Source organism: Athene cunicularia (assembly GCF_003259725.1).
Source record: "Athene cunicularia isolate RWA chromosome 9 unlocalized genomic scaffold, athCun1 chr9_part1, whole genome shotgun sequence".
NCBI lineage: Eukaryota > Metazoa > Chordata > Aves > Strigiformes > Strigidae > Athene > Athene cunicularia.
In genome coordinates, this window is record NW_020799110.1 from 22585201 (window position 1) to 22610829 (window position 25629).

Here is a 25629-nt window from a genome sequence, read left to right on the forward strand (position 1 = left end):
TGGTGTGGGAATTGGAAGGGGCAACTTCATACTTTTGATATGCTGAATCTAATAGAAAATCATGTATCCTATCATACACTTTGTTAATGGCTTTCCAATGAAAGTCAAAGAAATGAAATGCATCTGAGTCACTGGAATTTAACAATAATATGATCCATCATGTGGCCCTGAAAAAGCTATTTTAGAGGATTAGAGTGTCATATTAGGCAATGTGTAATATTTATGTGCACCTTGTAAAATTCTTCTTGGCTGGGGTGAGTAACTTTTTGATAAGCGAACAAAATATCACCCTAGATTATACATTTTTCATTTTTTCTCTCACCCAGATACTTGTGTTCATTATTAAAGTGGAAGGTGGGGTTATACAGGTAAATATTTTTGTCACTATTGTGGAAGATTTTCAGTGATAGCACATGCTGGGAACTTACTGACTAGAGTAACTTTTATTATTGCAATGACTCTCATTAGTAACTGCATGAGAAAATCTGATATCTTGTCATATTTTTAAGGGATATTTGTATACTGTGGATTGCTATGATCTGGGTCAGCTACTAAAATGTACTTTTTATTTTCTGACTTTGAAAATGTGTCTTGCAACCATAACATCTTTAATGTCACCAGGTGTAACTCAGCTGGGCTCAGTGCAGCTACATGAATTTATATGAGGTAATGATGTGGCCCAGTAAAAGAATGGATGTGGGCAGCTTTGAACTTGTTCAAATCTAAATTTCATCTAAATTAGTCTAGATCCACCCTCGCAGGGGGAGATAACACTTTTATCCTGTGCTAGGATTGAGTTTATTTCTGCTCTTTGCAGAAATTTTACCTGGAGGGTGAGTCTGCCTCATAGCGTGCACGTATCACCGTCTTGTCCTCCAGTTTACTAATTTAACAGCTGATGAATCAGACTGCACAGCTCAGCACTCCATTGTGCTTCTGATAATTAATCAGATATGGCTGTAATTACTGACTTTCAGCAGAACTTAACTGTGGTCATCTGTAACGCCATCTATTATTGACATATTGCAGGAATGTAGGCAACAGAAAAAGAACTTGCAGGAGTTTTATAATGACTTTTCCATCATAAAATCTTTTATATAGCTTAAATGTGGCCTCCTCATTCAAAGGAACCTATCTGCCTTTTTATGTACCACATTTTATGTGGTGCATATGTGCCACATGATGTACCATACTGTTGCAAGCTTTCTAAACTGCAGATGCTCACGTGTAAGGTAAGGGGTGTTTATGAGAGACACCTGCTTGGCCGGGGCTGTTGGTACATGTGCCCAGGACAGAGCACACACACTCAGAAGCACTCACCAGAAGCCGTACACAGTTATTGCATGAAATGGGAGCATACTGCAACTTGTCTTTGAACCTTATTCTTATATAAAAGTGATCTCTTTCATCATTAAAAACAATACTTACAGTGTTCCAAAGCAGAAAAACTTCACAGTCTCTGGTCAGAGCTGTGATTTTTCTTGCTTTGATTATTTATGAATTTTGAAGACAGACAGAAAAGATGACAAAAGATGTGTTATCTTTTATGATTAGAAGTACAATAAAAGGCAGTACCTCTCATGTCAGGAGGAAAGCTGAACTAATAGAAGATGTAGCTTACTGACTGTGCAAAAATAAAATGCGGTTGTTTTCTTTTAAAACCAGAATTACATTAAAAAAAAAAAAAAGTCCATTGTTATACTCTTAAAATAAACATACAAACCTTGCTAATACTGCTCAATGATAGTGATGTTAACTGACTTATTCCCAAACTTTCTGTCAAATGCTTTTAAAATAGTTGAAAGTAGAAGGTTCAGTCTTGGTGTAGAAATATCATAGTCAATTATTAAAAATATTAATCATCTCAGTCAAAAAATGCTTTCATAGCTCAGTCTGGTATCTGTGTCTCTTGCTTTAAGAAACTTTTTACACTGAATGTATTTCAGAATTCTTAAGAAAATAGTTGTGTTTTTGTCTCCAGTGGGATTTCAGGTGCTTTGAATTGGATTTCATCCTTTGAGGTACACACATAGACATGGTACTGATGCAACTCTTGAATAGCAGAGCAAACTCTGCTAAAATCTTGCCATTTTTAAGCAAGGCAGCAGCAAATTACTTCAGTCATATGAAGACAGTTCAGAGGTACAGGAGTTACGGCAGGGTGGGAGAACCTCAGTACAAATGGAAATTTTCAATGATTTTCTGCCCCTTCTCTCAAGAAACTGAAGATTTGAAACTGTTTTCCCAGGTAGTGAATACCTGATCAATATGAAATATTACCATACAATTTACTACTACTGCTTCCTGAATAAGAATTCGGTAGTTGCAGTAAATGAAGAATTGTGAGGGGGGTTGCCTCTTTTAACACCAACATTTAAAAATTACTGATTAGTACAACAAGAGAGAGAGAGACTGTAAAAGAATAAAGTTGGGTTTTTTTCATATAACAAATTTGATTTGTTAACAATACCACTTTATAAACTCAATAAGAGAATGCTTAGAAAATGATATGAAGCAAAGTGCCTGTTCTTGGAAGTTTTGGTTGCATTCCTTTTCTGGAGCTTGTGCTTAATCAATGTCTAAATACACTGGGAAGGTACACAATGCTGTTGGGCAGGACAGAAGTCCTAAAATTCCACATGCAGAACAATGCATTGTTCTTTGCAATGCATATAGTACGTTTATTAAATTAGGGGTGATACCAGTATTGGAATTTCTTGAAAACAAATACTGACTGTTTATAACTTGATTTTTCTCTTCCTTTTGGTTCCTGGGTAGGTAGAGTATTTTGTCGTAAGAGTGATTGTAAGTACAAAACTGATTCCTTTATAGAATTAGTCACTCTCAGAGGCTCCTTGAGAGTATCATGTAATGATTATGGAGCACTTTCATGTATGTATTTTATACATAAAAGCAGTAGTTTGTCACAGATGTTACAGGGAGAATTAGGAAGAAGACATGAAGAAGGTGGTATCTACAGGTCTGGTCACTTCAGTTAAGGTATGTGTGAAGCCAGGTCCAGCCTCTGAAATAGTTGAACATTAGTTCTGATTTCACAGTTATGGAAGCAGAAGCACAGAGATAAGGACCTGAATTCTAGAAGTGCTGAATAATTGGCATTTCTGCTGATTGATAACATAATTACATTGCAGCACTCCTAAAAGTTGAGTGCCAAAGAAATCCCAGGAGAAAGTTTGCTTTATTTTTTGCAGCCCTCTTTTAGATGTGACAATCTGTACTTTCTTCCCGTCCCAAGCTATGTGCATTGTGCATTTTTAACTCTTCTTTCCTGTTAGAGATCAAGATACATGTTTGATTTAATTGGAATTTCTTTTTGCAGCCTTGCAGCAGGACTGGATTAACAGCTGAATTATCCATGCACAACTTCTTCCAAACTACATCATATTTTACCTAGACTTGGGAGCAGCAATAGGAGTAAACTTCTATGTTTTATGAGGTGCCAGTAATGGAATTGTAGGTACAATTGCTAGGGAACAAATTAATCACTGATTATTTATTTTTAAAAGTACATTACTGATGTTACACTTGGGTGACTTTTTTGCAAACATAGAGCAACTAATAGGAGCAAATTGGTATTATCATATTTAAATTGGTGCAGAAACTACAGCTTTCTTGGTCTGTAGGCCATCTGGCAAGAGAGCTTATTGAAGTATTCAGGACTGCCTTAATGCCTTATTTTTATGGAACATAGGAAATAGAAATTTATTCCCCTGGTGCAAGGTGCACACTCAGTAAATGCATGATAACAGCATGGTCACCTGCTTGTTTGTAGCTTGTATTCAGTTGGTGAAATTAGTTAAGGACCGTCTGCTTCATGCATGTAGGTAAAATGCATAAGACTTTGAAGTGAATATTTGAGCAGTCAGTCTGTAACTGTAGGAAGACTGGGATGCTGTAGCACTCGAAGTGTGACTGCCACTGAATCACGTAAGATGAACAAGTGAAGAGGCTTTCTGCTCTGCTTAAAGCTTTGTATTTAAACTTTTCTCCTCCGATTTCTCAAGAGAGCTTAGCTGAAAAATCAGCTATGTCCCTTTTTTTCCTGTTATTTTGGGGGGTGTTCTAGTGATTTTAAACCCTTACTTAATACCAGCCAAGATGGCAACTGGAGTTTTGTTTGAAATCTGAAAAGTTGCACTATAGCTCTGTTGAATAAGTTTAGGATACACTAAATAAAGGATAGTAGGAATAAAAACACTGCTGTTTTAATTTTTACTTACATGTATAGACATTTTATATATAGGGGGGTGTGTGGGGGTGTATCTATGAATAAAAACACCTTTTCAAACGCCTCTTTACTACATGTTTACTCTTAGTACATTCTTGATTTGAAATTTTTTTTTCTTTTTGTCTTTTTTGTTATTGGTTTGATTTGGTTTTTCAGTTTCCATGAGCAGTACTCTCTGGTTGTCATTAAGAATTACAGGTTGAAGTCTTTCACTAGTCTCAGAGGTATAAATGAGTAAGAGCTGCAATCAAACTATCCAACATATCTCTTTCAGGTGAGAAATAGAGAAGTCTATAGAATTAAATGCTTTTTTTAAAACAAACAAACAAAAAAAACAGTTTATAACTTTCAAGATGGCAAAGAAAAGAACAGTGAAATAAATGTAAACTACACATCGTCAGAACAGAAGAAAGTATATCAGAGCTAGAGCTGCTATTGCTATGTGTAATAGGGGAGAATGGGTCTGTGCTTTTCCCCCTGAACAAGTATTTGTTTACGTGAGGTGCTTACTGATACTGTTGTTAATTGGGTAAAGTTATATGACTCTGTCATTTAGTTTAGGCTGTTGTATAAGATTTCATAAGCCTGTTTGCAGGGCTGGATGCTGAGCAGCATCATTGTAGTTATGACTGCAAAAAGTTTCTACTTCTAGAAAATTCTTAGTCTGGAATTAATTGATTTATCATTTAGAGTTCAGCATTGACTAATCTGTAGCAACAGAATTTATCTAGCAAAAGTTGGGACTACAGGAGAACACGTCGATGTTCTAGTAATAATTTATTTTGCAGCTAATCACAGCTACTAATGTTTTGCTACCTGTTTCAAGGCAAAAAGACCTTTCCTTACACAGTGAAGATACATTTACAGAACTGCTGATATTGAACAAAAGGGCACTTTGAGTTAGATTTTTCTGAATAAAGAATCTGTAAAGTTTGCATAGTTTTCACATGTGAGTTTGTTGGTGTCTACACAGGCATAGTAAATCAGAGGAGAGAGTGCTGTGATATGTGCTTCCTACCGCTGCTCCAACTGTAGATCATAAAATCGTTGCTAATTTTCAATGGCTCTACAACCAGTGGGTCTTTTCTCCCCCAGTATATCTCCCTTAGTATGATGGGAAATCCGAGAAATGAGTAAAGTAAAATGAAAATATTATAAAAGTATCTTTATATGTATATTCAGTACTAGATGCTCAAGGTACAGATAGCACGTATGCTTCAAAGAATTTTCTCTGTAAAAAGTTTGCAAACTACCAACATGTCACAAGTGAAAATATTAAAACTTGTTGCCAGGTGCACTGAATGCTGTTAAATGGTACAGTCTTCAAAGTTATAAATCCTCTGTAAGGAACTGATAGAGTTGGCAGCTATAAAACATCAACTTGACATTGCTTCAACCATTATTGTTATATTTCTCTAAGTTAGAAAAGGGAAAAAAAATAAGGGGATATAAGGACTGGGAACAGTGAGAGGTAGGCTCTTGAGCTACAGTGCTTTGGTACAGTGCAGATGGAGGACAGGATTTGACTAAACAGAACACAGAATCCATACCAGATTTCAGTCTGTTAACCCAAGACTGACTTCTGAAATTTGGGATGCAAGTGTCTTCTGCAGGAAGACTGTTACACTTGATGGAGAGAGCTGGAGGCCAGGTCACAATATGAATTTCTAGAAATACTTTCTAGCCATCTCTATGTGAAGAAACAATTTGTTGATGGTCTCCGAATTAATAGCAAGAACATGTGTTTGTGAGCTAGTACTTCCAGTGTGCTGTGATGATACAGAGGACTGATCTTCTGATACTTTATTAGCATTCCAGGAATACAAGGGTCTGAAAACAGTGCTCCTTTTAGATTGAGGAACAGTGGGCAGACTGCTCTTTGCCAAGTTTGTCTTTTATTTTAATTTTTTTTTTATTTTATTTTTTAGGGTGGAGTTTTAATGTTCTGGTGTCAGAATGAAGAGCAGGATACCTCTCATTCTTCTAGCCTGTGGCTCCTTTAACCCCATCACAAACATGCATATGCGTTTATTTGAGGTGGCTAGAGATCACCTGCATCAAACAGGTCAGTAAGGTGTGTTAGGACCATGAACATACATGTTTTACTGTGAAAAGGAGGAAAGATTTTTAACACACACTATAGATAAGCTGTCACTTTACAGCTGGCTTAATTTTAGTATAGTTTATTGATCATTCAGTATGAAGCTTTCATGACATATTCAGTATAGGAAGTCTAGCATTACCTTTTCCTTTGACTTGGTACATAAACAAGTATCATAATGAGCATTCATGCAAATAAACTGAAAGTTTTATCAACGGTTCTAAGATCATATTCATGGAACAGACTGAGCCTTATGAAAGAGTATGCTTAACAATTTTGAAACTGAGAAGAAACATTTATGTTCAGATTTCATGCTTTTATGATACATTGTGTTTTAATATGAAGAAGTGTTACAGTTAGCAGTTTTGACAGCCAGCTGAACCTGGAGAAAAGATGAAACGTTAATTATTCATTATCCATCTTCACTAAGAGGTACAAGTTATCTCCCCTAGCAGAATAATTTCCTCATAAAGGCGATCAGAAAAGCAAGATGTCAGCAGGTTAGAAGGTTTCGGCAACAAAGGAGGAAGGTGGGTAACATCAGGAACTTAAAGAAGGATCAGAAAAGCTACTGGGAAGCATTGAACTCTAAGCTTGATCAGCTACTTAATTGCTGAGACTTTTACTTTTTTTCCATCTGGCAGCTAAAACATACACATATGTTTCTGGAAGAGATTGGAAGGAAATGACAATTTACTGGAACCTTAGCAAAGAAGTTGTGAGGGAGGGAGGGAGGAACCTGAGCAGAAAATAATAGTAAAAGGAATTTGGCTGTCAGATTGTGGGGAGGAGAGAGAAACTAGTGACCCACTGATACCATTGTGCAGTAAACACAGCAACTACATGCTTGCCATATACTGTGAGAATACTTTGACTTTAATGAGGAAGAATTACACAACTGTCTCTGAGGGCTGCCTCTATGAATCTGTTGTAACTGTAAAATGATTTTATTGTTCCTGTAGAATGAGAAAGGGTTAAAAAAGGATTTGAATTGGCTTTTCTTACTGTAATTTTATAACTTTTTACTGTGTGGGTGTGCATGGAGTAAAAAAAAGCAATGTGAGACCAATTGGTACTTCTATTTAAGTCATGTGTTATTGTCCAGTAACTTAATTCTCTACCTTGAAAGAAGGCTTGAACTGGGAAATGAATTATGCTTCTGTCTGAATCAAAATTCATTGTCTAGTCTGCTCTAGGGTCTGTGAGATGACTCCAACCCTTACTCAGAGCAATTTACCTAAACAAGTCTAGTGAAAATCATATTAAAAATGACATTTTGAAAGGTTGAAATGAAAGTTGTGCATTACATTGCACCACTAACATTAGTGTTTAGTTCTGGATAGGATGTGACTTGTGTTTTGAATTCTTGGTTTAATGTGTGGAATCTTTCTGGTCAAAGTACTTCATGCATTAAAGAAGAGGACTTTATTTCTGTCTGGGTTGCCTACGCTGTCATCATTGTGCTTTCTGAATGCTTAACCCAGGATATCTGCAAACCAGGAATCCTCAGTGAGCCTGTGGAAACTTTACCAATCCCAAGTAGAGGTAGCTTTATTTGAAGTAACTATAAATGTAAATATACGTGTTTTATATGTATGGCTACATATAAATCTGGTATATGGTCTGTCTTGCTATGGTTCAGACAGAAGGGGTTGGCAACATGCTATAAAAATGATCGATTTTGGATGACTGTTTTATGGCAGAACCATTCCCACCCAGATCCTGTTTCTGCTGCTGTGGTTACCCAGAGAAGGAGAGGGAAAATGAGAGCTTATTTGCTAAGAAGAAGCACTAGTTGCAGACTGGGAGCTGATGATGGGGCTGGAGGACAATGGTTACACATGACTAAACCTTGTTTGAAGTGAGGTGGTGGTCTGCCATATTCAAACTGATTCCTTTCTCAGTGAGAACAGTGCACTTCTGAGCTAACGTACACACTGACTGTCTGAAAACGTTAACTAGCATGAGTGAAAAAATAACTAGCATGAGGGGCAATGTTTCCTACCTGTGAGAATGAATGACTTTTCGTGCTACTTCAGTATTTCTGCTCAATCAGAAATCGGGCAGAAATGAGGAGTTGTGCAATAGGTTGGCTGGAGTTGACTTCACAGTCAGGTTTTACTGCTCTGAATGACATGACTATCCCTGATGTGCATCCTGGCTGACATCTCCAGTAATTTTGTCTGCCAGCTTTTTGCACATCACTTCAGTTTCAGATGCTGTCTAATCTTATTTTTCATGCGTCCCTATTTTAAGTAGGGAATTTTATTGAGTTTCTGATACTTCAAGCTGTATCAGCAGTTTCATTGCCACATGTCAGCTCATCCTTTTTCTGTTAATATCAGTTGACACATCTTGTTGTGCCGCTTTTTAAATATAACAGACTTAGCTACATGTGACTGAATAACTCTAATGATTTTGACTGTTTACGGGTCTTCACACGTAGCTAGAATCTTGTTTAAAAATGTTTCTTGAAACTGGCACTGACTGTGGTAAATGCCTTTCCACTCTGTTGATACCTGCTGCCAGATGCTTTTATTTCTCTTTGACTGCATTTCTTATTTGACTGTAAGATCCAAAGAAATAGTACTAGAGTCAACCTATGTAAGATGTTTAAAACCTTGTTTCCCAGGTATTGCCAGTGGAGGATGCTTACATCACCAACTCTCTGCATAAGACCAACAGGGATAGAGGGCAAAGGAGAGAGATATGAAATGCAAGTTGTTTCTATCTGTGACAAGACATGTGCAAGGGGGAGGTGAAGGAGAATGAGTTACTATCTTATGAAAACTTGGGAAAAATGTGACACAATCAATGCGTTGTGTCAGATGCAGCACTGGGCAACAGACCTAAGAAGTTCAAGGAGTGCTTAGCCACTAACCAGCCTTGTGAATTTAGAAGTTTATGTTGTTCAAGGGCTGCATCTGATTAAAATGGACTGGTATTTTCAGAAAAGAGATAGGAACAGAATGTAACAGCAGCAAGTCATCATAAATGCACGGACTGAGTTGTTTTCCTCCAACAGTTCTGATAAGCAGAATTTGAAACCAACACAAAATAACCCTGGTTTGATCCTACTGTTTTGGTAGTGTGTCTAGCAATACAGATGCATGATTGGAATAGGATCAGATCATCAGTAGTTACTCACTAGCTATACAATATACAATAAATATACATATACAATAAATATTGAGAGACGTTAAAATTAATTGAATTTTAAAAATTAAAATGAAACTTATTTTCTTACAAGGTTTGCAGCAGTGCTTGCTGGAATAGAGCAGTACTTGGTTCTTGCTATTAGGCTCTACCCTTGAAAGACACATGAAGAGGAGAGGGATGCATATGTGGCTTATCATTCAGAAAGAATTAAAGCTATAGGGTGCATTTTGCAGAGGTGCAAATTTAAGCAGCAAAAGCATAAGTCTTAGGATATCTCAAGATATGCCACATCCCTAAAGAAAACGCTTTTGTTACATAAAATTCAGTTTTCTGAATACTGTTAGCAGTGCATACAGTTCAAGTCCTAGCCCTTTTCTGAATATAAGGAATGCTTTTCAAAATGGAAGAAGCATAGGCATCTTTGTTGCACAAGTTTTGTTGTCTTACTCTGAAACCCAGCGGAATAAGGGGTGGGTGTCCCCTACTTGCAGTGGTATTTGGGTTATGCCCATATATTTGACTTTGGATTCCTAGCCATCTGGTTTGTAGCATCTCTGAAGAGAATCATTACTTTGCAGTCACGTTACATGGCAAAAGTCAGCTTGGATGAGAGCATTTCAGAATCAGGTGTCCTGTGAGTAGAGCTACAGTCCCTCATTCTTCACATTTTTGCTCTTGAGATAGTGGTTTTTAGCCTTCCTTTCTGGAGGAAATACTCATTTTCATAGCTGTCAAGAAACTGCCTTTCCTTCTTTTTGTCCAAATCAAGTGAACGCTATAAAAGTGAATAGTGAAGTGTATTTGGAAGCTTTGATACAAAATGTTTATTATAGATGTGATGTGTGGAGATCATTCAGCATTTATTTGAGGACTGATCATTGTGCCCGCTCAGTTACTCAGCTGTTGGAGTAGCGTTCCTGAAGTTGCAGTGTATTTGTGTGGCTGTCTGACTAGAGAGGTAAATCTGCACCTTCAGGCCCTGTAGTTCACTCAACCAGGTGGATATGATTTATGTTTGTCTAGGTACTCATATGACATCTGTCACTACAATTTTTGCACACCTCATCTAATTTAGTGAATACATCTTTCAAGCACTCTGAAGCGGTGAAGGTAAAGTCATCCATCCTATGGGAGCTATCCTAAAAGATTGTCCCTTACTGCTCTGATGTATTTGTTGTTTATGTTGACTTTCAGTGCAAGGATTGCTGAATTGTTTACCCCTTTGATTTTCCTTCTGTTGAAATCCCCTCAGAGAAGGTGACTGAACATGAAGTTAAAAAAGTCTTGCCTATTTTCTTTTCCTTTTTCGTGCTTAGGATTCTTTACATACATGTCATGGTAATGTAAGCATAGGATCTTTTTGATATTTAGTGTGTAAATTGTTTTGAACAACTCAAATTTGGGGATTACTTGTATCTAGTCATTACTTGGTGGTTTTGTTTTTATTTCCTCCCCTACATGTCATCTGAACAAAGAGGTTAGATATCCCTCATTCCACCTCCAGTTAATTGTAACCTATATATAAAAATAACATTTTTGTTTAAATGAAAAAATGAAAAATTCTTGTATTTGTTTTCCTAGCATCAGTAAGCTGAGAGTTCTGAGAGGATAACTGCTGATTTCTTGTGAGTTCAAGGGAAACTATTACTGTTACTTCAATACAGAATTTTATCATGTGATTTTAATGTATGTGTAGTCACACACAGAAGGCTAATAAAAGAAATTAAATAATCCAGTTAACTAACCATATTCATAAAAGCAAGTGTATCAGTGGTTATTTCAGTGAAGAAATGAAAACTTAAGTTAATACAAGGTCTTGGTGCATCTTAGATTGTTAGAACATGAGCTTGTATTGTAACTATTTTCCAACATCGTTCACTTCTGATGGGAAGTTTTATATCATTTTACATTTTGAAATAGCTGCCACTTTCCTCATGAAGGAGGACTGACTCCTCAGCAATCCGAGTGATTTTTGTTATTTATGTACTTGATGTTTCATACATACTATACAGTAAAATTTAAACTGTTCATCAGCCTGATTTTGTTAAATCTTAGATATGTGGGTAACTTTATGCCCTCACAACAGGCTTAATGAATAAACCAAAACTTTGTAATCCTGTGCTCTGCAGTTGTTCACATTAATGCACTAAAATACAGAAGTTAGTCCTTGTCCAGTGCTGAAAAGGAAACTGGAGCAGTATCCAGAAAAAAACATAAAGGCCAAGGAATTTTGTTGGCTCCTGTTTACAGCCTTTAGATTAGATAGGACAGAAACCTTAGGCAATGAGTTAACACTGTAATTTTTGTTAAGGTGTGTGCAGTTTGCGGGGAAGTTTTTTCTGGTGTTTGGTTTTCAGTGGTTGGGGGGGGTTTGTTTACATTGGTGGGTGTGATTTTGGGGGTTTGTAGGGGTTTTTTTGGTGTTTGGACTTTGGAGTAATTTTAGGGCTTTTTTCTGTTTGGGGTTTTTTGGTTTGGTGGTTTTGGGGTTATTTGAGTGTGTTTTTTGAGGGGTTTTGGTGGGGTTTTTTTCCCCTGTTAGTGACAGCTATATGGTCTTTAAACACGTTCATATCCTCAGGAAGGGAAAATTTGCATGTTTGAGTTGGTGTCATATTCAATTGATGTCACCAGTGAGTATAACTCTAGTTTTTTCTATTATAAAGTATAAGTTGAGAGCTGAATACTGAACAATAAGGAGTTTCATTGTAACCTAGAGATGAGACTGGCATTCATCCATAATATTTTTATGTAAGCCTACAGCAGTGAAACCTTTAAAGCTTTAGAGTTTCAACAGAAAGGTACCAAACTGCATGAAAGTGTGTGTGTTGGCTCATCTGCTGGTTTCAGTTGTATGAAACCATAAAAATCTTCCACATAGCAAACTTAACATGAAACATGCATCTTTTGATACTGTCATTGCTTATGAATGATGTACATTGGTACTGCCTGTTTGTAGTGACGTGCCATAAATCTAAACTTTTATCTCAAAGATACTACTTGGGGTAGTTACTTTGGTATAAGTAATCAGACTGGATAAACGGATGTGCCTAATTCTCAATTGTCACAGAAGTGCAGAAGAGGCTTTTGTTTTGTCAGCCCTGTTCAACAGGGAGTAAAGTTTCTAGAAACTGTTTATCCTGAAACACTACTGTTCCATAATACCTATTTAATAGCATCTTGGAAAACCAGTGAAGTAGCAGCACTTGGGCTCAAAGTCCTTCTGCAACCTGCTCTGGAGATGACCCAAGGAAGAACAGCGATGTGGTCATTCCTGCTCGCTGGGTAGGATAACACCATAAAGCTGCAGAGCTTCCCAATCTGTTGTGGATTTTCCTATGACATGAGAGGAAGACAGAGTTAAATGTATAGAAGTATTTCTTTTATTTGGTTTTCTATAGTGGTTTTCCTTACTTTTTGTATAGTTTCTAATAGTAAATCAAACTTAATACTAGACTAAACTATATCTTTAAAAGCCCTGCCAAAGCACACATATAATTTTTTATTAAATTGGCATTTAATAAATTTGATTTGATATTAATAAACTAATTCAGCATTACAATTTGTGTTTGTGACAATTTACAGTGCCCTTTATAACCGAACACTAAATACATGTTTGCATTAATAATACTACTTTAACATGTTTGACGGACATTTTTTTGTTTCATCACTTTTGTTATATTTAGTTTTTTAACCAGTTATATTCTCTAAGAACTGCTTAGGATAAGTTCATAGCAAGAGGAAATTTTCTGCTGCTTTTGATAGGTATGTTTTGAAAAACAAAGCCATGTAAGGGCCTGGAGAATTTTTACACATACTTAGGACAAGCAACAATAACATACTGTGTGATGAAAACAAATAACATTCCAAAGAAATATAATTTGAAGATCATTCTGGACCAAGGAAGGCTTGAAACTACCTGTAATAATTTATGGGACAGAGAAGACAATTGTAGTGGAAATTAAAAACAAAAAAAAAAGATGTCAGAATTTAATTATTTCCTCTTTGAATGCCTGACAAAATTGAGGGACATATTTGAATAGGTGAAATTAATGAATTGAATTTGAATGGGTGAAATTACTGAAGAAGACACAAGTTAGACCCAGTAATAAAATATTCCTCTATATTTTGAGTGGTAAAGCTTGTATTTTTACGTGAAAGGTTCTCATGTGCATAGTTCTGGGCTACTCAGTTGTTGTGAATCATCTCAAACAGATATTGTATTTGACTTTTGGTACCTCAAGTATTAGCAACCTTGATTTTTCTCTTCCATTTGGCTTCATTTATGCTTTGGAACAAGTTGATGTGGCATCAGAAATTCTTATCTCATCCAATTTGTGCAGTTCTAGGCCAGACTAGAGACTGCAATCTTTATAGCTCACAAGGATGTGGCAGAGTTGCAGTCATTCTTGGCTAGCATGTTCTCACACAGTTTTAAGTTTTATATTTAATGTATTCATTTATAATATAAGGGAATAATTTGTATCTGTAGAAACTGAAAGGAACTGAAATGTTGAAAATTACTGTGTAAGAAAAACCTTTTAATAAGGGCAACATATTAATGAATTCAAACTGTAATTTCCCTTTAAATGAGAATTTGTTATAGCAGTGTATATAATCAAAGTATCAGAGACTAATTGTTGTTTGTAAGTCAAGTGAAAATTTTTCCAGATTCAGGTCAAGAGATAGACTTAATTTTATACATATCTTTGCATGTTTCTGCAAAATTTTATCTTGCTCTGTTGACCATTTTGCTTATAATGAGAATTTTTTATAAACAGAGGATAGTTTGGACTGACATTTTAATAGGAGACAGGCCTGGAAAACTCACTGAGTTCTGATGCTGGTTTTCTTAAGTCCAACTTGCTTAAGTTCTTTTGAAACTTTTACCTTGTTACGTCAAAATAAATGTGAAGTTAGTAAATGGTCATTTTACAATATTAAATTGTCATGTGCCAGTATCAGAAATTATGAGTCCAGGGTATCATTTTGGTTACAAAGCAGCAGAGGGAACTTGCTACCTTCTTTAAGTTTCTTTGTTGACATAATGGAATTAGGAAAAAGGAAGTTGTTTGGGGTTTTTTTTCCTCCTTTAGGATCATATTTATCGTAGTTATTTAAAATGCATGTGTTATATTACAAATAATTTTGTTTCATTTCTGTTTATTTGAAATACCCTTTCTCTCCTCTCTGTTTCATGAGGGATGCAGCTCATATCAGTGCTTTATTTCCCTGCCGATTCATTAAAATGAGAGCTACATTTTTGCTTCCTGATTTTAAGGCCAGAACTGCAAAGTCTAACAAAAAGGGCTTGTTGTTTTAATGATTACATTATGTTACAGGAGTAGAAAAATATGGGCATATTTTCAAATTTAATTAACATGATCAGTCAGATAGAAACGGTCTTTAATGGCTGCTAAGCTGATGTTTAGAGCATAGTGCTGTAAGTCTCATTTTAGACTCCATTAGCCCCATCTTTCTTCTTGAATCTTCTGATTTGTCTGAATTGCATTAATCACAGCTGCAGTAATATGCTGTAATTCTTGCTTTAACACAATGAAAAGACACGATGATTTTGATAAATAACAAGCATCAGATGATTAAGAGCAAAGCAGTGGTCAGTTAAGTCATCCGTTGCTCTGGCTATATAAAAGCTGTACTTATTGGAATATAAAACTTTAATTATATCTAGCATTTTTGATAGTTTGCATCATAAATCATAAACATTTCTACTTGCTTAAAAATTGTTTGTTCATCCAGCTTTCCTTTTGGAAACATCTAATAGGATAAACATATTGATAGTAATTCTGAGCAGTTCACAGGAACAAGAAGGCTGCTTTTTAACATTTTTAATTGCTGTTTCTATATTAAATAATACCTAGATCAGGTTGTTCATAGCTGCTTATAACTTTTAAGTTAACCACGCTTTGAAGAGGTTGAACCAGATTAAATCCCAAGGTTCTGTCTAAAATTTTCAAGATTCTATGAAGATTACTTGTTTTTCTTTTCTTCTTTTCTTTTTTCAAAAGGAAGGTATCGGGTGATTGAAGGCATAATGTCTCCTGTTAATGATGACTATGGAAAGAAAGGCTTGGTTTCAGCAAGGCACCGGATAGCAATGGCTAAGCTAGCACTGCAGACATCTGACTGGATTCGAGCTGATCCATGGGAGAGTGAGCAGGAGACATGGACAGAGACAGTAAAAGTATTAAGGTAATCACTTTTCCCATTTCTTTATGAAGTTACTGATTGCCAAAAATCTCTCAGGCTACCAGATCAATGCACAGAACTCACTCGTTTTAAAACACCCAAGCAAAGCAGGACATGTTTGTTTATAGCATCATCTGCTATGAGATGAAGTATTAGATCTGTGAGCAATGAAAATTCACATCACTTTCCTTCAGAAAAGCTGCTTAGTCAGTGTGGTACTCCCCCTCTGAAGTCTTTCCTTTCCTAGTACAAAGCAGGTAGGCTTTCCCCACACTTATGCAGTACACCACAGTGTTGCACTTGAGCCATTTAAGTAGTTAGATGCATGTGGAAAGCCTCTGCCAAGAAAGAGTCTTGCAAACTTAATAGTCACTGAAAAGTTCCACAGCAAAGTTCTTAGCTCATGTTATTTCTCTTGTTTTTAAGTCTCTAAGCAGGTAATATAGAGATCTTAATCAGAAATTAAGAGTTCATAAACAAACCTATTCTTCAGGAGCACCCCTATTCCAGATTAGCTATCTTGGCATTATTATGCCTGCAGGTTTATCTGTTCATGCATCCTTGAAAAGTTTTCTTATTAACTCTAATAGCAAGTTAAACCCAAACCCATAACTGCTGATGTTTTCTTCAAAATCACTGACTTTACTGTGGTTTTGTGCTGGAAAGAAAACCAAAACAATTTGTCCAAAACCTGTTAACTTGATGTAAGGATCATGAAACATGTCTCTTCCCCATATGGTTGGTCTTGGTAATAAATGCATTATGGGGCAAGGTATGAAAACACAAACCATGTGCTAACCACTTTTTGGCAACATAGAGGCTACAGAAGTCAACAGATACTGTTAAAGTGAAAAACTTCATTAATGTCTTTCAAGAAAGCAAGTGTGCTGTAAGAACTATCAATGATTCTTCATTTCTATTTCTATCCATATTTTTCTAGGTTACATGGGAACAGTTGTGTGTATAGCTTAAGGCTCTAAAATGTGCCTTCTAACAACTGCCCAGAAAGCTCTTATGGCTCTGTTTGAATGCAGTTAAAAAACAGACCTGTTACTTCACAAAAACATACATAAGAATACCCTATGTACTTAAAAAAAAAAAAAAAAAAACCCAAAAAAAAAAAACCAACTAGTAGGGCCTTTTAGTTCTGCTTTATTTGCTTTGCTGACTGAACATAGACATCCAGTTGCTTCTTTTGCCCCTTCTCTCCAGCCACCATAATAGGATCAGAGTGGTAGGAAGACTATGCAACACTACCCTGTCTTTGCAGAAAACATCTCTTTTCTCTAATCACACTTGTATAGTCCAGCGTGAGAAATCACAGAAAGGTCTGTCCTGCAGTATTGGTTGGGTATGGGATTTTTCACTTAAAGTTCAGTTTTTTAAAACTATTTTTCTCCAGAGAAGCAGCTACAAATCTTACAGATCAGGTGATCCTACTTAGAAAGGCTTTTATCTTGCACAGCTCCAGCTGAAGTGAGTACCACTTGCAAGACTGGGTTTGTAAATTGTAAATCCACTTCAGAGTCCTTTAGTATATGAGGTACAATAAATAAAACCTGTATATATAAATTTCTGCTCAGGGAAAGCAGTACCAGTCTGGTATGAACAGCCCAACTTCCTGCCACTCTAGAAAGCAAACCTCTAGTTTTATAAATAAATTTACAAAACATTAACATGGATGCCTGTTAAGGAGAGAAATGAGTTTAAAGCATTTTTTTCTCAAATGAGCTGAACCAGTGCCATAATCTAATGCTGAAACCTGTCCCCTGAATGGGGAAGCAGCATCCTCATGAAATAGCACGTGCAGGTACTTTGGCTTTATATTGTATTTTAATTGCCACACGTGAGTATTTAAAAAAAGAGGTGGCTAGATCCTTACCAAGTATAAATAGGCAATAGTTTTTTGTGAAGTTGTGTTTCTTCACAGGTGTTGAAGGTTAATCTGTAGATTCTTCCCTGGTCAGAGAACTAAGAACCAATTGCTGCCTTCACCATAAGCTCCTTCAGGTAGAAAACTTTAGTACCAATAGAAAGAGATTTTGCTATTGCAAGGCAAAGACAGAAGATATTATTGTACCTAAATGTCTCCTCTTATCAGTATTTTGAATTGTACACTTAACTGCAGGAGAACATTGTGTCCTGAGACACATGAATTGGCCTTTTCCTGCAGTACTTGTTTTACCTGAGTGCAGTGAAATTGTCATATTTCATCAAAATCTGTGGATTTTGCCAAGGCTTCCAAATACTTATGACATAAAAGAATTTTAAGCAGCAAAGCTCATATTCCACTTGTGGTGGAGCTATTAGTTGCCTGTTACATTGAGTATGGAAATTTTTGAGACTATCTCAAGGCTTTTTTTTAGAGAGAAGTAGAGAACATGATGGAGCTATTTCCCACTTAGCTTCGGTTCCTGAATATTCTTTCTAGACAAGAACACAATATTGTCAGTAACAAAAGAACTACACTCATTCCTCTGGTAATGTAGATCTGATTGTGGTGCAGAGATAATATGAATTAATGTAGAATTGGCAAAGATCTATCTTACCCAACTTTTATTGAATTGTGCTTGTTTTAATTAAATAGTTACTCAAAACTTCATACAGAGTTCAGAAAATGCTTGATAAGCTGACAGATTGGTTTGTCCCTTTTGGTGTATCTTTAAAATAACATAACCCTCCCTGCCCCAGCGCTTAAAACACCTGCTGAACAGACCTTTTGGTAGTTAAGATTTTGCAGTACTTGTAACATTAGTCCTACAGTGAGCTCTTTGCCAAGAGTTCTTATTTTTGAATCGTGGCCCAAGAATGTCAGTCCATGATACGAAGTTAGTGTACTTTACTATACATAGCGTCAGCCTGTTTACAACAAGGCAGGATTAAAAATAGCAGGCCAAGCTACTGCTACCTTCTCTCTACTACCATATGTGCCTCACCTCTTGTCTATGTAGTTTCTTTAGCCAATGGCTGAGCATCAAAAATTGCTGGAGATAGTTATGCAGCCTGTCTAGGTGTATGTTCTTGACACTTGTGCAAGTGGCTAAAAGTATCTGCATGATTTGAAGAGTGTACATTTAAATTGCTAAACTATGAATTCATTCCTTAAAGCAGACGTTCAAAGTGTTATTATCTATGACTTTGTGCACATACTGAATTTGGACTGTACCACTCATAATCTTTGCTTTGATACAGCTATATAAGGCCTGATGGTCACTTTGGCTATATATGTACTAGACAGAGATGAGACACTGGCCTGAGTCTGTCTACCTGTCCTGTTTAACCATGAGCTTGTGTCCTGAAACAATAGATGATCTTCAAGGTTCTTTCCAACCTAGTTGATTCTGTGAATTATGGCTCATGCCCAGATGAGCAATGCTTAAGCATGGCTCAGGATGGAGCAAGTCAAGGACTATTTTAAACAGGCAAGGCCATGCTGATTTGGAAGGAAAGTTTCAGTGTTTGGATCTGAGATTGGCACTTGCCCCCTTGATTAAAGAAGGGGCCACTACCATAAGGTAATAATAACACTATTGCAGTGGGGGAGCATTGATCAGGAGCAGCAAAAGAATAAAGTAATAAAAACCTGGAAAAAACAACAAAAGGGTCTGAGCTCAGTAAAATTAGAAGCATAGCAGATGTCAAAAATCTTATGACAATTGTATATTTTGAGTTTCTCAGGATTGTGGTTCTTTTAATTAAAATGAAAGGGAAAAGTGCAAGGTAAAAACTCAGGGAACATGTCTTTGTGGAGAAGAGGATGTGAGAGAACAAAAATGTCTCCTCCTGAAAACTTCTGAGCACACGTTATAGAAACATCATCATGAGGGGTTGTATTTAATCAAGAAATTAAATCTACTGATTGAAGTGTGACTTAATCCTTTTTCAAGCAAAAACTTCCACAATGTTTCAGATGTAATGTTGCTATCAAAATTGCTGTAGTGGTAGAATTTTAAAAAGGAATTGAAAACCAGAATGCCATTACATAGGTTTCTTATGAATTCTGCAAAATGTTAACTACATTGATACTGATCTCATGGTAGAATGCATATGCTAAATTCTTAACAAATTATGTTTAAATCCAAAGTGCATAAAAGCAGACTGTGTTCTTGAATCTGAAAGTGCCAGGTAATCGCTTTGTGCATCTCTGAGAGGATTACCTCACACAGAAGCCTTTATTTTAAATGCAGGCACCATTACAATGAATCACTCAGATTGCTCCAGTTCAAGAAGGAATTCATGAAAAACAAACGGCCCATAGAAAGATCTACAGAGAATTCGCTTTCTTACCAGCACTCAGGTTGGTTCATAAATATAAACACAACTCTTTCTTTAGCATTAAAGATAATGCAGCTTTACCAGACTGGACTAATTGATGAACAAGTCGAACATAGTAACTGGTAAGTTTTGAGGGTTGGAGCTGCCTGCTAAAAACAAGCCATGCCAAATGCCAGCATGACCGCTGGTCCAGTTATTTTGTAGTAACTCCCACATAGACAAGAGACTTACTTTGGAGTTGTATTAATTCTTGGTTTTATAAGCATCTCTTTAGCTGTGTCAGAGATGGATGTTTTGGCCCTGCTGGTTTTGCAAAGTATAGAATATATAAATAAAAAATATCAAAAAGTACAGGGTTTACTTAGAAATGTAATTCTAGTGTTAGACAATGGACTAAGTGTATGGATACCACACCAGCGATGCTGATGCATTGGTGTTTACTGCATTTCTGGACAGAAAAGTTTCTATTGACATTAGAAGTACAGGGAAGTACACAGAAGTTCTGGAAACACTGTCAGTTTTGGGTTTCCGATTTTATATTCCCTAGCCCTGTGACTTGCTAGGATACTGCTAGACTTTTAATACATTACATTTTTCATGTAGTATTGCAGCGCTTCTTGGACATGAATAATACATTTAAGTTGTTTGTGGTTATACAAAAGCATGCAAAAGATGAGTTCTCAGATCTTTATAGATAGTAGAAGAAAATAAGTCTCAAGTCACTTGGACTGTAGTGGAATCTTGTGTCTGATGGATTTAATGGTTGTTGGCAAGTGATAAATCAGATTACTCCACATTGCTACACTGAAGAAAATTAGTGTAAAAGTAGTAAAGATTATTTTAATTTTCCATTACAAAAAATTATTTTACTATTATTCTCTATAGTTATTTCAAGCTTTATAGCATTTTGTGTAAAAATTATCAAGAAAACAAATGTTTAATCTAGACTGTCTTTCCCAATAAAGTCTAGAATTAATCAGCTATCACAGGTTTCCTCTAAAAACAGAAGGCATAGCAAAATCTACGTGAGAAGGACAGCAAGAAACAGGTTTCTCTGTCTAGCACATAGTGGCTGGATTTTTTTTTTTTTTTTTTTAAACACAAAGATGAGTCAGTTTATTTGGAGAGAGAAAGGCTAGTATCCTCTTGTTACTTACTTTTTCTGCCTTCAGTGCTTTGACTGACTGGGCAGTGATACGGATTTGGCCATATTAAACATGTCGCTCACCAAGAAGGAGTGGAGTGGTTTGTCCCCACTGCCTTTGGTCACTAACAGAATGGTGTGGGGAGTGATCAAGAGCTACAGAGACCTCCAGAGCAGAATACATCCAAACTTTCTAATGGCAGGCAACTGTTACCCAACCAACCCTGAAAAAAAACCCAAAAAACCCCACCAATCCAACCCTTCTAACAATGAAATCTGTTAAATCGGGGTCTTCTGTGAAGTTTATAGAAAGGCTCAGTCACCTAATGGAATTTTCACAAAGATCAGCTTGATGGCTCAATTTAGTAGTGGCAAAATTCCATAATATACTATTTTTCTACTGAATGTATACCCACCAAGGCTTCTTTGCATGCTGCTGAACCTCATGATTTTGTTCCATATGTTTTATTCCATAATCAGGTCACTTTAATATATATATATATATATATATATATATATTGCAAATAAAAAGGTTCAGTGAGGACAGCTATAGACAAATGATTGCAGTTTTAATAAACTTAGAATAGCTTATTGGTGCTAGTCATTCAGGATGAAGATGAAAAGAACAAGATTAGAGTCCTTTTTCTCTGTTTTTCAGTGTCCAGGGATTTGCTGTCCCTCTTTGATTCACCCAGTATAGCTTCACGTGCAATATTTCTTTTCCTGCTTACAAGAGATAGTTAATTGTCTTCATTTCGTTTTTAATTGAATTCCCTTCACTTCAAGTCTCTCAGTTGCCTTACATGAACAACTTTGTTGTCACTTCTTGAATGCTTTTCCCTGGCATAATCCAACAGCAGTCTCCCTTAATTAGACCTTAAATCCAGCTGCTTCCTTTGTGTTAATAGTTATTTCTCCTTTAGTTTATCCTCTCCTTTTCCCATGACCGACACTTCAAAGAATTGCAATTCATTTCCGTCTGCCATCATTGACTGAGTTAAGCCAATCAAAACCAAGCAAAAATTTCCCTGAACCAGAAACACCATGGCCTGAAATAAAAGCTATTGTACTTATCAAAAAATGAAGCTCTGCAGCAGCCATTTGGGTTTTATATCATTATAGTGGAAGCTGCAGATCATCATTTAGCAAAGTGCCCTTGAAAGGCCAAAGACACTTTTCTCATTGGCACAGATGTGGGGATATGCAGAGATGTATTTGTAAAAATGACAGCCTTTTTGTAAAGCCTACAATCTGTTAATTTAGCTTCCAGTAACCTAGAACTGAAATGTGTGTACATTCAGAGAAAAAACATCAACACTATGAAAGGTCTGGTGTAACATTAGCTCTAGTACAGCTTGGAACAGAGTACTGTTTTATTGTGGAGGTTGCTCTTAAGTAAAAATCAAGGTGTGACATAAAAGCCAGGTAACACCCTGGAAAGCAGGGGACAGAGAACTAGAAAGGAAGAGTAGAATCTCTGGGTTAAAAAGACAAGAAGATTAGAACCGGCATGAGGAAATAGATAGGCAGAGGACAGCTTGAAAGGGATGAATCAGCAAAGATCAGCTTTATCATGATAGAGCTTCCAGGGTTGTGGGAATCCTAAGGTTCTTGGTGTCTCATTGTGCATCAGCTGTCAGAAGTATCTGGGACATTCATTCAGAGTTTCATACTCTTGTAGCCCTGGTCCACACAGGGGTCACAGACAACTTTTGCAGGTAGTTCTGCACTAGCTCAGGTGTCAGAGCTGAGAGCACTGAATCTAAAGGTTCCAACCTTGCAGATGTGGATATCAAAATAAAATTTACTGGGTGATTTGTGGGGGAGAAGGCCATTACAAAAATTTCACATTCCTACCAAATATGCTAATTATAAACTCTCAGGAAAAAACAGAATTATATTTTTAAGTATGTGGACAGTCTATGGTGATTCTGTCAGGCATGAATGTTTCAGGGTAGCCTTGTCCCTTCTTCTGTAGTAATGCTGCTTTCAGAGCACAGGAAGGTGCAGCACAGTACCCCTGCCACCATTGTTATAAGGGTTGGAAGGTATGTAGTGGGAGGTGTAAGAAGAGAAGGGTTTGTTGTAGTTAACTCAATGGTATAGACTAAACATCTGCAAAAGTGAGTGTATCTTAAGGCACTTAAGGTATTCTTCTCGTGCATCATCACGGTATGTTTCTTATTTTTCAAGTGGCTGATTTAAGGTGTTTGTATAAGACTTGCAGATGTGCTAACTGTCTGCAACCACAAATAAATGTAAAATGGACACCACATGTCCATCTTTCCCCTTCATTTCAAATGAATTCAAGGCTGTGAAGATACCTAGTCAATGTTTGTAAAATACTTGGATGAGTGCTGTAGAATAGACTTTGAGGAAAGAGATAGTTCTGTACTAGGTCTTAGGCAGTGGGCAGCAAGTAAAAAATTGAGAGAAAATAATAAATGTACTAGTGAAGTATTGTTGTTGGTCATTATTCAAGGTATGGCAAATTTGGCTTTAGATCTCTTTATACTGGAATGAAAATGCCATGGCCATATGACACAAAATATTATCTGTATAATACACTACTGGTTCATATATCTCTAAAAATAAAGTAAAAATTAATAGGTCAACTAACTAGCTTATTGTACCAGTAAGGGTTGTTAAATTAGATACCATCTGTCATGTTTTAGGTGATACAGGTGCACAAAGCCAAGTGAAATTCTAGGTTGTTCTCTGGCTAATGTGATAGTATACAAACATAGTGTCTGTGTGCCAGAGTGCAGCAGGGCAGCCGCTCCCAACGGGCTGGGGAGCCGTCTGCAGTGACAGCGCCGGGGGCAAGGGCCTCGCTAGCGGGGGCTGCTCCCACAGTACCCGAGTAAAGCAAGCAGGGAAGGCTGGTCTCTAGTAGCCAGGTTCAACCAAGTCTAGTCTTTGTGCTAAAATAATTATTTGCTTCTTGCCCTTTTTGGCTTCCTTGAGTGGAGGAATAATGCTCCTTTAACATTGTACAGATAATATTTGGTATGCTGTGAGTGGAGATGAAGTAGGTGATAAAGTAATTGTGACCAGACATATAAAATGCAAGCTGAATTTTTCGTGCAACCTTTTGGAAGTAAAGTGGAGTAAAGCTAAATGATTTTATAAAAGAAAAAAAAAAAAACATCAAAAATTGATGAGTTGAAACCAATTTTAAGTATAAACTTCCTAGAAAATTAAGCAAGTATAGAAATCTTTCCCTTCCTTTTGTCTTTCCAGTTCTACCAGAATTAAAGCTGCTCTGTGGGGCTGATTTTCTACAGACATTTAAGACACCCAATCTCTGGAAGGAAGAACACATCAAAGAAATAGTGGAAAAGTTTGGTTTGGTCTGTATTAGCCGTGCTGGCTCTGATCCTGCTCAGTACATCAATGAATCAGACCTTTTAACTAAATTTCAGCACAATATCTTCCTGGTGAAAGAATGGATTCAGAACGAAATCAGTGCAACACAGATACGCTATGCCTTGTGCAGAGGATTAAGCGTAAAATATCTCATACCAGATTCTGTTATAGCCTACATTGCACAGCATAATATCTACACAGAAGAGAGTGAGCGGAAGAATGAAGGTGATTTGCTTCAGCCTCTTAAATTGCATAACAGAACAGTAAACCCACTGAATGACTGATGTCTGTAGTGTGTGAAGTGGAAGGACCTGGCATTTTTCCATGTAAAGTTCTTGAGAAAGTTGTTTCTTATTAATGAGGGGAACATACATCAATCCAGAATTTCCGGAATTCATGTGGTGTTTTAAATTCATGGGGGTGTGTGTGTGTTAATGCTTAAATAAATTGGGATGCTCAGCTACATAGCTTAAAATATATAAAGAATAGCTTCCTTGTGAAAATAAAAGATCTAACAATAAATATTAATCTCCAGTAATACTTAAGGTCAAACACAGTACTTTCCTGAATTGTAATTCTGTAATCCTACAGACAGTTTTAGCATGAAGATGCCTTACTATTCTGAAGCAGCAAAATAAAATGAACCATAACTTTTTTAATACGTATGTATATCTTTAAATATATATTACTGCTAAACTTTGACTTTTTAGGGGCCCGAATAACTTTTTTGTGTTTTGGCAGTTTGAACAAGAGATGGAAATAAACCTTTCTTTCATGCAAGCACTTAAAACTGCATGCACTGTTCATGTCACTTTTAAGCCTCCAGATTCACAAATGACAGACAGTCCTCATCCCCAGAGTTAAAGTGGGTTTCTTTGCTTCTCTGATGCAGTCTTTTATAAGAGTAAGTAATTGCTATAGCCCTGGAGTAGATAGCATATCCAAGAGGAACTTTAGCTGTACCATTTGAAGATACACAGTGGAAAATAAAATACATAAGAGGCTGTCTTGGTATTTGAGCCCTAATGTTAGCCAGAAAAATCCATTCTCTTATATGTTGCCTATTCTGCAGATTCAGTCAATCTCATTTTTGACAGAAGACACCTTCAGAGAATATTGAAT

General features: G+C 36.6%; 1 protein-coding gene across 3 annotated transcripts; it reads left to right on the top strand.

Moving 5' to 3' along the window:
* NMNAT3 (nicotinamide nucleotide adenylyltransferase 3) lies at positions 1–25516 on the top strand. Of its 3 annotated transcripts, XM_026854831.1 has the most exons (6): positions 1–1232; positions 4406–4523; positions 6178–6314; positions 15539–15722; positions 19907–20016; positions 24382–25516. In XM_026854831.1, exons 3-6 carry the CDS (start codon positions 6206–6208, stop codon positions 24789–24791), a joined length of 813 nt encoding a protein of 270 aa, XP_026710632.1. In that variant the 5' UTR covers positions 1–1232; positions 4406–4523; positions 6178–6205; the 3' UTR covers positions 24792–25516. The 3 variants fall into 3 exon arrangements, with proteins under 3 accessions (XP_026710632.1, XP_026710634.1, XP_026710633.1); XM_026854833.1 differs by lacking the exons at positions 1–1232; positions 4406–4523 and adding an exon at positions 6806–6880 and having other exon boundaries at positions 6211–6314; XM_026854832.1 differs by lacking the exons at positions 1–1232; positions 4406–4523; positions 6178–6314 and adding an exon at positions 10495–10847.
* The last annotated feature ends 113 nt before the right edge of the window (positions 25517–25629 follow it).